The sequence below is a fragment of the Eutrigla gurnardus genome (assembly GCF_963514095.1).
Source record: "Eutrigla gurnardus genome assembly, chromosome: 1".
Taxonomy (NCBI): domain Eukaryota; kingdom Metazoa; phylum Chordata; class Actinopteri; order Perciformes; family Triglidae; genus Eutrigla; species Eutrigla gurnardus.
The window spans coordinates 29,047,607-29,062,788 of NC_139915.1; the positions used below are offsets into that span (position 1 = coordinate 29,047,607).

General features: G+C 41.9%; 1 protein-coding gene across 2 annotated transcripts in view; it reads left to right on the top strand.

Annotated features, from left to right (window-relative positions):
• The first annotated feature begins 3,952 nt into the window (after nt 1–3,952).
• The window catches only part of mpped2a (metallophosphoesterase domain containing 2a), a 61,114-nt gene continuing 49,884 nt past the window's right edge, over nt 3,953–15,182 (top strand). Inside the window, exons 1-2 of one of the 2 annotated variants that reach the window (XM_084025837.1) lie at nt 3,953–4,404; nt 6,812–7,094. In XM_084025837.1, coding sequence (XP_083881963.1) covers nt 6,982–7,094 — 113 coding nt within the window. In that variant the 5' untranslated portion in view covers nt 3,953–4,404; nt 6,812–6,981. The remainder of the gene's footprint in view (nt 4,405–6,811; nt 7,095–15,182) is intronic. The other variant, XM_084025838.1, reaches the window with a different exon arrangement.

Genomic DNA, 15,182 nt, shown 5'->3' on the forward strand with positions numbered 1-15,182 from the left:
GACTCTCAGGGCTGTTGTGGCAGAGGGGAGACGTGCTGATGGGTCTGGGAAATTGAAGCATGTCAGTAAAATTAGAAAAAAAAAAAAAGAAGCCAGCTCTGTCTCAACTGGCAGACATGTAAATGTGGCAGAGCCCTTCAGATGAGTCCATTATGGACCGTCCCACGCAGCCTTTTCTCATCAGAAATCCCATCAGTATATTAGGTATAGCCTCGCCACTTACAAATTCATTCTTCCCCCCCCCCCCTGACCGATTTAATGCTGAACCCAATGATGGGCAGCAATTCAATATTATCATTCATCTTCCTTCAGCAGGAAAACTGAAGATTATGTATTGTAATACAATTGTGTTTTCTAAATCGGTGATATTGCCAAAAAATACTATTGGTGTCTGGAAAAAAAGAGAAAACAATATTTGAAAATATCAGTGATGCATGGATGATGTAGCACAGGATTAAAACATTTTCATGCCTCTTCTACTGAGTCTTTGAATGCTCCTCTTTGTATGCTTCTATATGTAAAGCATGTTATTATAATTTATAGTAAGTTTAACTCTCTGTAGCCATTTTAAGGCTTACAAGGTTGCATGAATATTAAGTAAAAAAAAGGTTTTACATCCAATTGAAATGACCTGAACTAATAAACAAAGTACATTTTTATTTGTATGCAGGGAAATTATTATACAGTTTCCAATTTACTCCTTTTCTTTAAGCACTTGAATGTTACTTACCGGACTTCTCTCACACAAAGGTAGTGTCAGTTGATTCACCGAGAACTGGACTCCACTTGCAGAGCTCATAAAGGCAATTACTGAACTGAGAATACATCTAAGAGACAATAAATGAAACTGAAGCTAAAATAATAATACCTACGTATTAATGGAAGGCTCTGTTCAGCCTGCGGCAATACATTCCCTTGGAAGAGATTAATAAAGGATCCATAGACACAGAGCCGGACCACATGCATGATATACCCCATTATCAACAACATGGGCATGAATATTTGCTTTTCCGAGGAAGAAAATTTTAGCCTAATTCTGGCATTGAGTGCAGTGCATTCTTGAGTTCAGCGCTGTTTTGATTCATGTGATGCACATGTGGAGTACAGTCGTGAATGTGCTGTAAATAGGATGATTCATTAACGCTGATGGAGCAGATAATCGTGATACCGACCGTCTGAGATGGAACGTTAGGAAGTGGAATCAGCACCATAGATTTAACAAGAGCACAAGTCTACAGCCACACTCCCGATGGTGTGAATATAATGTAATGCTCATTAGCCGTTTTCACATTCACACCTTTTATTTGCATGAGAAAAGCTGTAGGGAAACGATGAAATTCTATAAAACCTCCTGAATCGCACAAAAAAGTTTTTACGCCTTGAGTTGAGGTTGTTTTTGCACGTGATTGATCAGCTGTTCCTGCTGTTTGTGTCTCAGTTGAAACAAATTCCTGAAGACCTTTTTCCGGTTCTTCTTCTACTCAGTTTAATGGTGAATTACAGCAAAACTTCTGACCAAACTTCAGTACTCCAGTTTATTCACTCAAAACCAGTTGATGGAAACGCACGTTTGCATTTCTTTGTCTTTTTCAAAAGTTTTCTTACAATTTGTAAGTGTTAATCGTTGTAAACTGTTATAAATAAACCTACTGGACGTACTCATGATGGCACTGGGTAAGTCAGCGTGTCACTAAGGTTCACAAAGACCTTGAACATCTGCACCAAAAAGGATGAAACATCCATCCAACAGCTGTTGAGACATTTGACTATGTGAACCTCGTGGAAAGAAAGTCAGAGGATCAATACAGTCATTGTGATTTATCCCCATTTCTGCCAATCCATCTCGTCAACTTTTAGATGTTTCACCAGAAATGAATAGTCAGCAGTTCACCAGTCATCATCATCATCATCATCATCATCTGGGAAATGTCATAGCAATCCATCCAAGAGGCGTCAAGAGAAAAGGGAATCATCAAAGCATGTAGGGTTCTTCCTCTGGGGACCGTGACATTCTGTGCACCGTTCCATGGCAATCCAGTTGCTGTTGAGATATTCCAGTGTGACATGTGACCCACCGATACACTGATATTACCATCCCTAAAACCGCTGGCTGACTTTGTAAAATGCCACCTCAATTGTACAGTAAGGTTGCCACGACAACAAATCTGAAGTTAAAAATGGGTGAAAGGCAGTTGAAACATCAGAAAACGAGTAAGGAACCCTTGAAGCTTTGTAGAACACGTTCCTTTGTACTTTTAATACAGAAAACCCCCATTTTGAATTGAACCTGTTATTATTGACTTCAAGAAGATTTGCTAGTTTGAGCAAATACGGTAATTATCGTAATTCAACACATGTGAGACAAAATGAAGACCGACTGTCTCCCAGAGTCCATATATAATTTAGTGCATTGATCGTCAAGGAGTTAACCTCTGATGATCAGGATGCTGTTATTACACCCAGGTTGAAGGGTTTTCCCCGTTCCTCGGTAACTGTGCTGCCCCATTTCAGGTTTGCATGCAGGACTCCCACAGGTACTCATTAGTATTGTTTATTGTGAACCCAACGGGGCCACGTTGTCTTCTAATCATAGATTTTGCAACACCTTCTCCACTCTGGCAACGTTTTCCCACAAGTCTGTGATCTTATGAAGAAATATTCCAGGTCAACGTTTGCACTGAATTAATGTACAGCAATTCAGGAAGCTTGTGTGCTGAAACGCAAATAAAGAGTAAGTCTGCGGCCTTCAGATGCCCTGATTATTTCAATGAGTCCAATTTTTAAAAAGCATCAATTGTAACTGGACTTCACCGTTAGTGTCCATCATGACCAGCACGATCAATTAAATTCAGCATGTGTGCTGGTTTTACAAACGAGGCAGTGTATGCTGTGTACAAGGTGCAGCAACCGCAATATTGAATACTGCATAAGATTTCATGGGAGGGGATCAATAACCTTCTTATTATGCCATGTCATGAAGCCTCACAGCCTGAGGTAAACCCACCACAGTAAAAACCTTTCCTTCGGGCCGACAGACGACACACAAAGACGGAGGACACGGAGGGTAAACAGTCAATCTAGGAGGTTTCTGTTCCCGGTGTCTCCAGCGTGATTAACGTAATCGGGGGTGTGGACGTTGAAGGGCAACATGTGAATTTCTTGACATGCAAAATGATCTTTTAAATAGCCAAACAGTGCAGTTATCTTTCTATTGAACACTCTACATTTTTCTCTCCTCCAAAATAAGGTCCCATGGTTGTCCACAAGAAGGGGCGGGACTTAGCCTCTCTACTGTGCATAGTAATTTTTGGTTTTATTAACATTATAAACATGTATTATGATGAAGTTTGAGAAACTTGGCATCACCGTCACAAATTGATACAACCATTTCTAAAGCCAGCAACTTATTATTATTATACACCCTTTATGACTGCATTATTTATGGTAACAACCATACAATTAAAACAATTAATAAAGCTAATAATAACTGTTTTACTGTTTTTTCGAGGCTGGCATAAATCTTTCTGACTTGAATTCATAGCACATATAGGAAGTAAGCACTTTGTTGACCCAGAAAGCATAAATCAATGCTCATGCTGAAATAAGGACCTTTGTTTTACAGTTTCAATTAGGAGGTTGCTTGTTGTAGGATATTCAACATAAAATTAAAACAATTAATAAAGCTAATAATAAAGCTGTTACATTATATTACTACTAATATACATATGTATACTTATAAAGTAGTTAGATGACTGTTTAAGTTAAAACACGTACATTCATACCCGAGTTACTGTGTTAATATTAATAGTGTTGTCATTTCCGACAGCAAGTGAATGCAGCACGGAGGTAGAGCGGGACTGCGCGAGCGCCCGCCTTCCCCCCCTCCCTCTCCCGCCCCTCGCCGCGCGCGTACCCGCCGGTGGGGCCGCGCGCACGGGAGGTGGCGGGGGGTTGTGCTCGCTCCTGCTCTCTCTGCTCTCTGACCCCAGTGGCAGCTCCGACTCACTGCACTCCGGCTCCCCCTCCGTCAGACCTAGGCTGCTCTCTCTCTCTCTCGCCCTCTCTCTCTCCTTGCTGTCTGTCAGTGTCTCTCGCCCTCCTCTCCGGCTCTCTCCCCCCTTCGCTTTCTTGTCTGGTTTCTTTTCCACAGGAGCCAGCCGAGGTCCCGCCGGGTCGAAGGTTCTGCCCTATCCGCCCAGACTGCCACAACTCCCCGGACGACCGCGTAAGAACCTACCCGCTCTCCCGCTGCTGCCGCCGCATGGACCCGCGTCCCTGCTCCAACGCCGCCGCCGCCGCCACTGCTGCTGCCGACGCCGCGTAGAGGGCGACCCCGACCCGACACTCTTTCTCCGGCCAGATAAAAAAAAAAACCCGCACAAAAAAACCCTCTATACGACGAAGGTAGAGCAACCTTTCCGCCTTGCTTTGAGAACCGAGGAGGGAGGGAGGTGGGGGGAGATAGAGGGGGTAGACGGGGAGAGAGAAAAAAAGAAATTCCTGACACAAAGCCGTCGGTTAAAAGGTGGCTTGTCATTTACGAGGACGAGCAAGAGGTTAGCGCGGCGGTGCCGTGACACTGACCACCTTTGGGTGTTTTTTTTTTTTTTTTTGTATTATTATTATTATTATTATTCGAGGAGCAGAGTTCAGGATTGCACGGACCTCCTTCCTTTTTTTTTAAATATGTGCACGTTTCTTGCAAGCAGCGCATAGCACACATCGTGTATATACATGCGTTGGTATCAAGACAGGGTCAATATATTCGCCTTTTTTTAACCCTCTCTGCTTACTCTCACACACCGTGAAGTTATAGCTATATGGTGCGTGGCGTGGCTCCGTGAATTATAAGACGGGACTCTCTACAATGTGTGTGTGCACCGCCGTTACAGGAGAAAAAACAGCAGCACAGTGCGAAGCTACAGCCCTGCATAATAATAATAAAAAACCATCCAGTGCCAGGGCAGGTTTTTTTTTAGCAAGCTAAGCTACACAGCTAGTTGCTGCTACTGTAGCCACAAGGTAGAGAGGCAGACAGGCGAGTTACACACACACGCACACGCGCGCGCACACACATGTAGACACGCGCACCGACTGCACACGGCGTGCTGCACATTTGCACACAGAAAAAAGAGCAGTAGTGACAAAAGGTTGTTGTTTTTTAGATGGAAGAAATGATTTGCAGAGGTGAAAGTGTGTTCAAGGCATCTGACAGGGCAGCTTTTAATTCAAGTGATCTTTTTTTTTTTTTTTTTTTAGGCCCATGAAAAGATTTGCCAATTTATTTCCTGTGCAGCAGCAACGCAAGCATTACATGGGAGTTGGAATAATGTCATTATAACTTTGAAAATACTTGATTGTGAGCAGCTTTTTTTTTTTAAATGTTGCTGTTTTTTCTCGGCTGGCATAAATCTTTCTGACTTGAATTCATAGCACATATAGGAAGTAAGCACTTTGTTGACCCAGAAAGCATAAATCAATGCTCATGCTGAAATAAGGACCTTTGTTTCACAGTTTCAATTAGGAGGTTGCTTGTTGTAGGATATTCAACAACTGGAGTTTTTTTTTTTTTTTTTTAACTCACCACTGCATCACAGGATTTTATCATCAAATGATCTCCGGAGCTGCTGATCACAATCCAAAAAAAGGGCATTGAGGGCATTTTTCCTTTTTTTTTAATACGGGTGCTGGGCTGCATCAGGAGGTCTGGTATAAAAGCTCGTCAAGCCCTCAGTGGCCACTTCGCTATCAGTCAGGGAGGTCAGGCAGGAGGGAGGCTCAGGGGTGCAAGGAGACGCACACAGACAAGCTCGCTGGGTGAGTTCTGAAGAAATCACACTTGTTGTGCAGCATTTTCTGTCCTCCAGAATTTGAGGCGTTGAAAGTGTGTTTTTACCTGATTTTTTTTCTTTATTGTGCTGCTGTGCTTTTCAGCCGGTGGATTATTTTTTCAGAATCAGAGCACCAGGCCTGCAGTGGGAAAGGCAGAACTTGTCTTATTGTTGTGTGTTTTTTTGGAGAGGGTAATTTATCAGATTTTCTACCTGTGTCGTGCATCGTGAATAATTTCATGTTTTATTGAAGTTGTATCTCATCAACAGCAGTGAATTATACTTGCAGCTTTTTTGTTGTTGTTTTTGCTTGGTTTAGTTTCAACCGGCTATTGCCTTAGAGGCCATGCCTGCAGTCATTCTCTGTATATTTGAATATATTAGTTTGCATTAAAACCAGCTGTGTTATGAGCAGCAATTAAAAAAAACGTGCCTTCCAGATTGCAAACTGTCGCCATAACAGTCCAGTGTTTAGTTTTTTTGAAAGGATTTCCATTCGCTTAACGAAATGTTGTTTGAAAAGGTGGAATACATCTGCTAATTATATTTAAAGTGCCTTGCTGCATTTTTCTAATTAGGATTTTTATGAATAATACTTTCAGGAATTCATTTCTTCCAGAAAATCAAATTGTGACAGACCAAAAAAAACAAAAAACAACCTCTCTCTGCTCTCTGAAACCAAAGCAAGGAAACTGTAATTGCAGCATAAAATATTGATCACAGTCAACATTGTGATTGGAAATAATTTGCGAGGGGGAAAATCACCTCCTTCCTCGACGTGTGCTCTGCTTGTGCTCCAGTCATTTTAGCTCGTCAAGCCACCTGTTTTCGCTTGTGCGATTTAGTTTTCGAACAGTAAGAAGCGTATTAATTGATTACTTGTGTATGGGATCGTCCTACCAGTGTATTTAGAAGTGGGTGCATGTCTTGTGATGTTGTTTAAAGCAGCTGTGTGTGTCTCTTTGCTCCTGTCGGTGCAGATTGCAGTGTGTCGTGGTCGAGTCGGTCGGCCGGGTCTCTGCTGCTGCTGCTGCTGCTGCTGCTGGGAGACTTCCTGGGCTTCTTCGAGCAGCTCTGAAGGATGACCGCCGTACGGCCCGCTGCTGAATCCCGGTGAACGAACGGCGTCTCATGTCCAAACGGCGGAAGGATGGCTCATGGCAAAGTGACCATCACGGTGGACGAGTACAGCTCCAACCCCACGCAGGCCTTCACACACTACAACATCAACCAGAGCCGCTTCCAACCTCCACATGTCCACATGTAAGTCACACACACACACACACACACACACGCCGTGGGTCACCTGCCACGTAAACTAAAATCAGAATAAAAATGGTTTTGCCCGGCCAAAATAAATCAACAACTACTCTTCATGGAATGTGTCGTCATCGGCTGTTTTCAGGTTTAAATGGAGAAATATAACTTTTATTTTCTTGCTTCATGTATTTAATTTCACATGTCATGTTTTGATGATAGATGGCAAGCTTTGCACGATTTAAACATTTCAAATAATTTTCAGAGAATGTAATATTCCAGCCTGCAGAGGGGGAAGCAGGGATTTAGATATTTCAAGGGGGCTGCAGGAAGCCAATCAGGCGCCCGTTTGATGCGGCCTTTGTTTATGCTTTGATTTAATTGGCTCAAGCTCAGAGAGAGTACGGTGGCCATCGAGGACCAACTTTCAGAGCAGGCAGAGACCAAAAATCTGCTCACTGTACTGCGTGACGACGGAGGAAATGAGGCATTACTGGTTCTGAAAGTATGCGGCGAGGTGGCAGGTGAACGCAGAAGTCACGTTTCCTAAAACACAATCGCACACTGAGAACTAAACGCTGACCGCGGTTCACACGCATTTGAGGGGAAAGCTTTCTTGACTTATTTCATCCCCGTCCTGCCCCGCGGACAGGCTCGCCGATGCTTTCCTTTTTGAGGCTCATCGTTCGTGCCATGTTGTTGTTGTGGCGCATGAACGCTTTGTCCGCATTAGGGCCCTCTTTTTATTTATTTATCAGACCAGTTACTTAGCGTGGTTCTTGTCTGATGTGGTTACGCTCTGCCTCTCATTAGTGGGTCAGAGTGCTGCGACCCGTCAGCCCTCCCCACACACACACACACACACACACACACATCACAGCGCTGCATGTTTTATCTGTGGACATTAACACACAGCTGCACGCTTTGTTGGCTCTCGTCCATTTACAGCAGCTCTGTGCTTTTTTCCTTTTTATATATATATATACAAGGTTGTGAGTGATTTGATGGTTGCATGCACATGGTGTTTGAGATATTTTATCAGTGTGTAAAAACAGAAAAAAGAAGCTGCAGCAGAGACAGGAAGTGACTGAGTGAGAGCAACAGAGTGCTGCCTGGCTGCTGCTTTCATTGTGGATTCTCTTTTATAGCCATTTTATCTCACATTTCGCTTGAACTTCCATTCTTTGTCATTTTGTGTTGATTTGGCTGCTTTAGATGCACGGTCATTTTGGGGGAGATAAAAGCCGGAAAGATATGAGGACAGGTTAAATATTTGGGCAGTATGAAGCATGTTGGTGGCGATTTTTACACTTTTTTACACACAGAATGGGCATTAATGCGAGAAAATAGAGCCCATGCTGACACCATGCATACCGTAACATAAGTACCATCGTGGTCTTCGTTGCAGACAGATTTGACACTTATGTAAATATGAAAAGTTAACACAATCACGTGTTGAAATTAGCTTTAAACGCAAAAGAAAACTATTTTAGAAGTTCATCTATCAAGTGTATTTTATTAAATATTGAAATATGAATCCCATGATATTAAATTTTCCTATAAATTTCCCCGCCGAGGGACTAAAAAAAGGATTATCTCATCTTCGTCTGCGGTTTCCTGCAGTGGTTCCAGAAATATTTGTTCTTAAATTGTACTTAAGTAGCGTATCACCTTACACGGTTGTGTTATGTTTTAGACTGAGAATATGACCACAAATACCAATACGCTAATTATCTTGTAATAAAACCCAAATTTATTCCACTGGAAAAATATTATTTACACTTTTCTGCGACCCCCTTTAATTTTGTATTAATATTTATTGTGATTATTTTACTTCCTAATTTGAATTTTTGCTTATAAAGTTGGGAAAAAGTTGATTCAATATAAGAAATAAATACTTTTTATTTGCTTACACCAGTGTAGCGATATACTGTAGTTATATTGAGACGTTGGACGTCAGGTAGGGTTTTTATAATTGTTCATGGAGTGTTTTGTTTTCTTTAATTACTTTCTTCCGCTGTGATGGCAAAGATGTTACCAGCAGAAAACACAGCGGCATCTATTCACTCTGAAAACGTGATAACCGGTGGTATAATTTAATCCCTCACTTAGTCGGTTACAAACTTAAGTGTTTATAGGGCTGACTCCCATTTTGCAGCATTCCACCCAAAACCAAACGGCTCTTTTCTTCTTTTTTGGCACTTTTGGCAGCACTTTTCCTGATTCACTATGCTGATACAGCGCCACCACATTATCATAATCGACTGCCCAAATTCCATTAATCCACCAAATGCAATGCTTGTGGTTTCCACGAAAGTCACCCGTCAGAGTTTGGCCGACAGCCGGAGGCGGGAAGAAATTTGACGGGCGGTCACCTCGTAGTTTCTTTACCACGGATAAATCCACAGTTAGATCCTGAAACACTGTTGCAGGAAACAGCAGCAGTTTGTGTTCAGCTGCCACATCTCTGCTTTCATAATTATTCCAGTATCTGATCAGACTGAACATCAAGTCATGATAAGTGGAGTTTTCTTGTTTAATTGAGATTGATGGCCAAAAGGTAGGAGACACTTGGCCGGTACTTTGTCCTGGACGGTGGTTAGAAGAAGCCTTTTTCTCCTTAAAGGTTGTTTTTACCTCAAACACTCAGATTCCCACAATCCTGTCTGGATAATCATGTTCGTGTAAACAGCTGAATGGGGACTCTTACCTTCCTCCCCGCCGGTGTTGGCAGAGTTCACATTATTGTTGCCACTGTGTTGTTTTGGGATTCCTCAGCTGTGTGGTCGGGGCCGCCAGCACAAATAAAAAAAGGAGACGCGGTCACTCGGCAGTTTGTGTGTTACGCCAGTCTATTTTAATGGTTGACAAAGACGGCAAACTTTTTAAACAATTAGGCTAAATGCTTCAATATGAATCAAGGTTACCACAGGGCAGACGGCACACGATTCACCAGAGTAGATTCTAGTTTGATCTTTGAAGAGGCTCCCTAGTTTTTGTTCTTTTCAATCAGGCAAATAATGAATAGAACATAAAATGTTTTCACAGCTTTAAAACATGAATTACCTCTCCAAGGTGTTTTGTTTTTTTTTGCTGAAATTTCAGATTTCAATGTTATTTAGTCGGAGAAGCAGAGAAACCTTGTATTGAAAAACTCTTTATGGGAAAATCGAAAAACAAGCAGAGTGTGTGTGTGTGGGGGGGGGGGCTGCCTGATTTTTAAAGGGAAAATCCTGAAAAGGCGTATGTTTCTAAAAGTGGATCATCATCTGTCATCGGGAGACAGCTTAGCTTTGTTCCAGACAATGACAAACAAGAGCAGAATGTGGATGAAAAAGATTGTAAAAAAGAATAAAAGAATCGCTGTATATTGGATGTATTAAGAGTCGGACAGCAGAAGTGAAAACAAGGTCTTACAAACTTCTGCTGCTCACACAATCACAGCAATGAGAAAAGACAGAAATGTGGTTTAAAATCTCCACCACCCCCCCTTTTCTATCTAAATTATTATTATTTTTTGCCAATATTCTGTTAGTTTTAGTTTTCCTCCCTCCAGTTGTTGGAGACCCTGTAGTGATGGGGATGTGTTGAAGCCGTGGTGCCTCTCAGCAGATATGTGTTTGGATAAATACATTAGGCTGTTTCCTGACTTCCACAGTGCCTGCAGTGTTTTATGCTGCCATTCTTAAACTCAGACTGGGAACCCCGGGATCTCTCTCACACACACACACACACACACACACACTTATAAGCCCATCCCCCCGCTATGTTTAAGTGCTTATAGAATACGCGCTCTGTTCTGGGAAAGCAAAGGCTTGTTTAGATTTGAGAGATAATGATCCGACTTGCTCGGGGGTTTCTCATTCACCGCATCCACAGTATTTGGACATAAATAAAGTTGTTGCTTCTCTTGACAGCCAAGAGAGAGATAGAAAAAACAAGTGAGTGAGGGGGTTGCCCGCCATTTGAAATACTATCCCTGCTCTAATGTCGTCGCCCCCCCCCTCCCTCCTAGACAGAATATTTAGATTTGCGTGATGGAGCACAGCAGCACCTTTTGTGCGGCGAGGAAGGTATCGCTCTCCGAACTCGCGTACGAAAACATGCATGAAGAGCATGTACACTCTCAGACTGACAAACACGCACTCAGTCACAAACTAATGCTCGGCAACGTGACCCCGAAGTCAAAGTGGTCTTTCTTCGGAGCACGGGACGTCTCCCTCTCCATCTGTAAGTAAGCGACTGACTCAGTCCAGCCCCTGTTTGTGTCTGGTTTATTTTTCTGCGCCGTCTGTGTGTTTTTTTTTTTTTTCTTCTTTTCTTCAGCCCCCTCATCGTCGTCTCGTGAAATGAAATGCTCAGCAACTTGGAACATATGCTTCGAGTTGGGACACTAATGGCTTCAAATCCAATTTGAGCAGGATCTGGGCCAGACTGCAGAGAAAGGCCGAACAGACACACTGATAGAGAGCTGGAACTAAAAAGACTCTAGACTGGAGATCTGAGGGGCGTTCTACAACTTACATAGTCTGAAAAAGTCTTGACTTTAAAGGCGAAACAAGTCTAAAAACGTTTTCTTTCATTGGACTCGAGGGAAAAGGTTGGCGGCAAATCATATCTCCAGTATTTGATTTCAACAGCCGAACTTAATTGCACTTAACATTTCATTTCCTGGGGCTATTTTTCAAAGTTCAGAAAACCATTTCCCCTTACAATTAAATCCTCGCTAGCTTCGCAACTAATATTGTCATTATCAATTGCTCTGTTGATTTGTTTTTTAATTGATCCTTTTAAATGTGCCCTCATAATTTCTCACAGCCAATGTTGACGTCTTCCAGTCGTCTGTTCTGTCCGGGCCAACAGGCAAAATTTAGAGATATTCAATTTGCAATGATAGAAATCAGAAAGAAACAGCAAATTGTCACATTTGAGAAGCGGGAAAGAGCAAATTTACTGTATTTTTGTTGATAAATGACAATTAATCAATGGTTCAAATTGTCTGCAATCAATTGACTGGTGGTTTAAGCACATATCTTTGCAAAGATAAGATGTTTAGACAACTGCCAAGCTTAAATATTGTTCAAAGTGTTTAGGAGAAGAGTTTCTTTAAACTGAGGGAATTGGCTGCATGAAGCAGGGGAGAGAGACCAAAATGATCCAAACCCTACATAACATGGAAGTAATCATGTGCACTCATCAGATTGTGCAGGGAAGACGTTGTTTGTGGTTGATCTTGATCGCAGATGTGTGTGCATTTCTCACTCGATAACTTAACTTCATTACAACCATTAATGCCTTTAGAGAGTTAACTTCTGTAATTCCCCACTGGACGTGCATACCATGCAAACAAACGAAACTGTGTCGCAAAGAGGTTTGTCCTTTAGAGGAGTTTGTCCTTTAGAGGAGTTTGTCCTTTAGAGGAGTTTGCCCACAAGAGGAGTTTGTCCATAAGAGGAGTTTGTCCTTTTGAGGAGTTTGGCCATAAGAGGAGTTTGTCCTTTAGAGGAGTTTGTCCATAAGAGGAGTTTGCCCATAAGAGGAGTTTGTCCTTTAGAGGAGTTTGTCCATAAGAGGAGTTTTTCCTTTAAGAGGAGTTTGGCCATAAGGGGAGTTTGTCCTTTAGAGGAGTTTGGCCATAAGAAGAGTTTGTCGTTTAGAAGAGTTTGTCCATTAGAGGAGTTTGTCCATTGGAGATTTGTCCTTGAGAGGAGTTTGTCCTTGAGAGGAGTTTGTCCTTTCGAGTAGTTTGTCCTTGAGAGGAGTTTGTCCATTAGAGGAGTTTGTCCTTTAGAGGAGTTTTCCCTTTAGAGGAGATTGTCCTTTCAAGGAGTTTGGCCATAAGAGGAGTTTGTCGTTTAGAGGCCTTTGTCCATAAGAGGAGTGTTGTCCTTTAGAGGAGTTTGTCCTTTAAGAGGAGTTTGTCATTTAAGAGGAGTTTGTCCATAAGAGGAGTTTGTCCATTAGAGGAGTTTGTCCTTTAGAGGAGTTTGTCCATTAGAGGAGTTTGTCGTTTAGAGGCATTTGTCCTTTAGAGGAGTTTGTCCATTAGAGGAGTTTGTCCTTGAGAAGAGTTTGTCCTTTCGAGGAGTTTGTCCATTGCTTGCTGTGAATTCTCGGATGTGATGTCCGGTCTGGAGATTCGGAAATCTTTTATCGCGTAGATTTAATTTTTACGTATATCGCTTTACGTACGTTAAGGGAGACAAAAACATGGTCTCAATATCAAAACACACATGTTGTGTGGAGAACCAATTTTGTTATTTTCTGTCAGGATACCTTGGATTTGTGTCCAGTTTAATCCATGTGGAGGTTTTTCTGTCACCAGTGGGGATGAAGTGGTAACGTTACACACAGCAGAAGTGCCGTTGTTGTGGTTACCTGATGTAGGACGATGTGAAAACTGTTGATAGGAACAATGTGGACACACTATCTGAGTGTTTTTCTGCACTTGTAAACGCCAATGAGATGCAGCAGCCCCTTTCCTGTTTTTAGCCAGTTATGTACTCTATAAAACATCATTCACTCAAAACACCTTAGCTTCATATAAATCTCAATGCAGGGCAATGGAAAATTCTTTAAACCCCCTCCCCAATATTGGTGGGGGGGAATCTACATATAACAAACTCCTTCTCCTCCAGATGCCTTGTTAATTATTCCCAACCTCTGAATAATTGAGTAGCTCGTAAGTATGAATCATTTAATGACGCCAGCGCCCGCATCCATAGACGCAGATATTTATTCTGACACAAGCTGGTGAGTAAACGCCACCAGAAGAACACGGCCTTCACACATTCATTTCAACGCCGTCCTGCTTTTTATTAATGAACTCCTTGACAGTATTCTTAGTGCACTGGAAATGGCGCTGTAAATGCATTCCAGGAAATTGTTTGAAATTATATTTTTTATAGGAGGTGTTTCTGCACCAGTTTCACAGCTAACACTGTTTGTATATGCACACAATGCAGTCTCCATCAATGAGTTTGGGTGTGTTTGAAGGATGGAGGATGCTCAGCATGTTGAGTCACATGACGGAGAAAGCTCAGAGGTGCTCGAATGATAATTAAACGTGACATTTCCATCTCTGTGTTGTTAATTGTGGATTTGCTGCAACACAAAATGGACTGTCCAAGAAGCCGGTGCCTTCATGTATGATGGTCTGGATAAACATGTTAAACCTTGTTTACTTCAGTGGCGGGGAATGCTTTGAAGATCAAAATACTCCGATAATTGGCAAATTAATTGTGGTAAAATGGGTGATTTTCAAAGAGAAACGTGGACATTTCAACACTCTGCGTGTTGTCTAATTTGTCGTCGAACACATCGACAGTGTCACAGTCTCTCCTCCGGCTTTTGTGAGATCTGAGATGGAAACTAAATGTTCATCCCTTTCAAGTGGATCAGTTTTTGCTTTATGTTTTGTTGTTTGACCTTTTTGGTGGGGTGAAGCAATCTCTCTCGGTGTTTCCAGTCCTTTTCCCTTGTTTTGCTAAATGTTGTCATCGCAGCTACAAACATAATATTTGTCTTTGTCTTGACAGACATAACTGTTGAGCCTAAACATTTGTTTATACTTGTTTTGTGTGCAGTGCGTCAAAGGCAAAAAGCTTCAAACTGCTGCTGCTTTACTGTGATTAGTGCAATACAGTTATTTTATTAGTTTGTGGTGCAACTTCAACCTGAAGGTAAACTGCATCGAGTGTCTGTTGGGGTTTGTGGTCGTCTGATAAAAAGTGTCTCCAGATGATGATCTGTGTTGCTTGTGTCTTGGATTTTCCACGGATACTTTTGTACTTGAACGCTTGTTTGGGTTACATGGTTCTGATTGGTCACTTGTAATGGAAAAACTTGTTCTTCCAGCCTGCTTCCAGACATTTGTAGTCTCTCAGCAATTTGTTCTTTCTCATTGATTCTAAAACAACCAGCGGCAGAATCTGCTCCACGTGAAATATGTGGATGAGATAGATGAGCTATACAAGGTTCTTGTAGGTTTAGTTGCAGAAATAATGACGCTTACATTTTTCCTTGATCAATCATCAGAGCTGCTGAAACGTTTAAGTTTCTTGGAAATAAGTATGAATGAATGAGCATGAAATC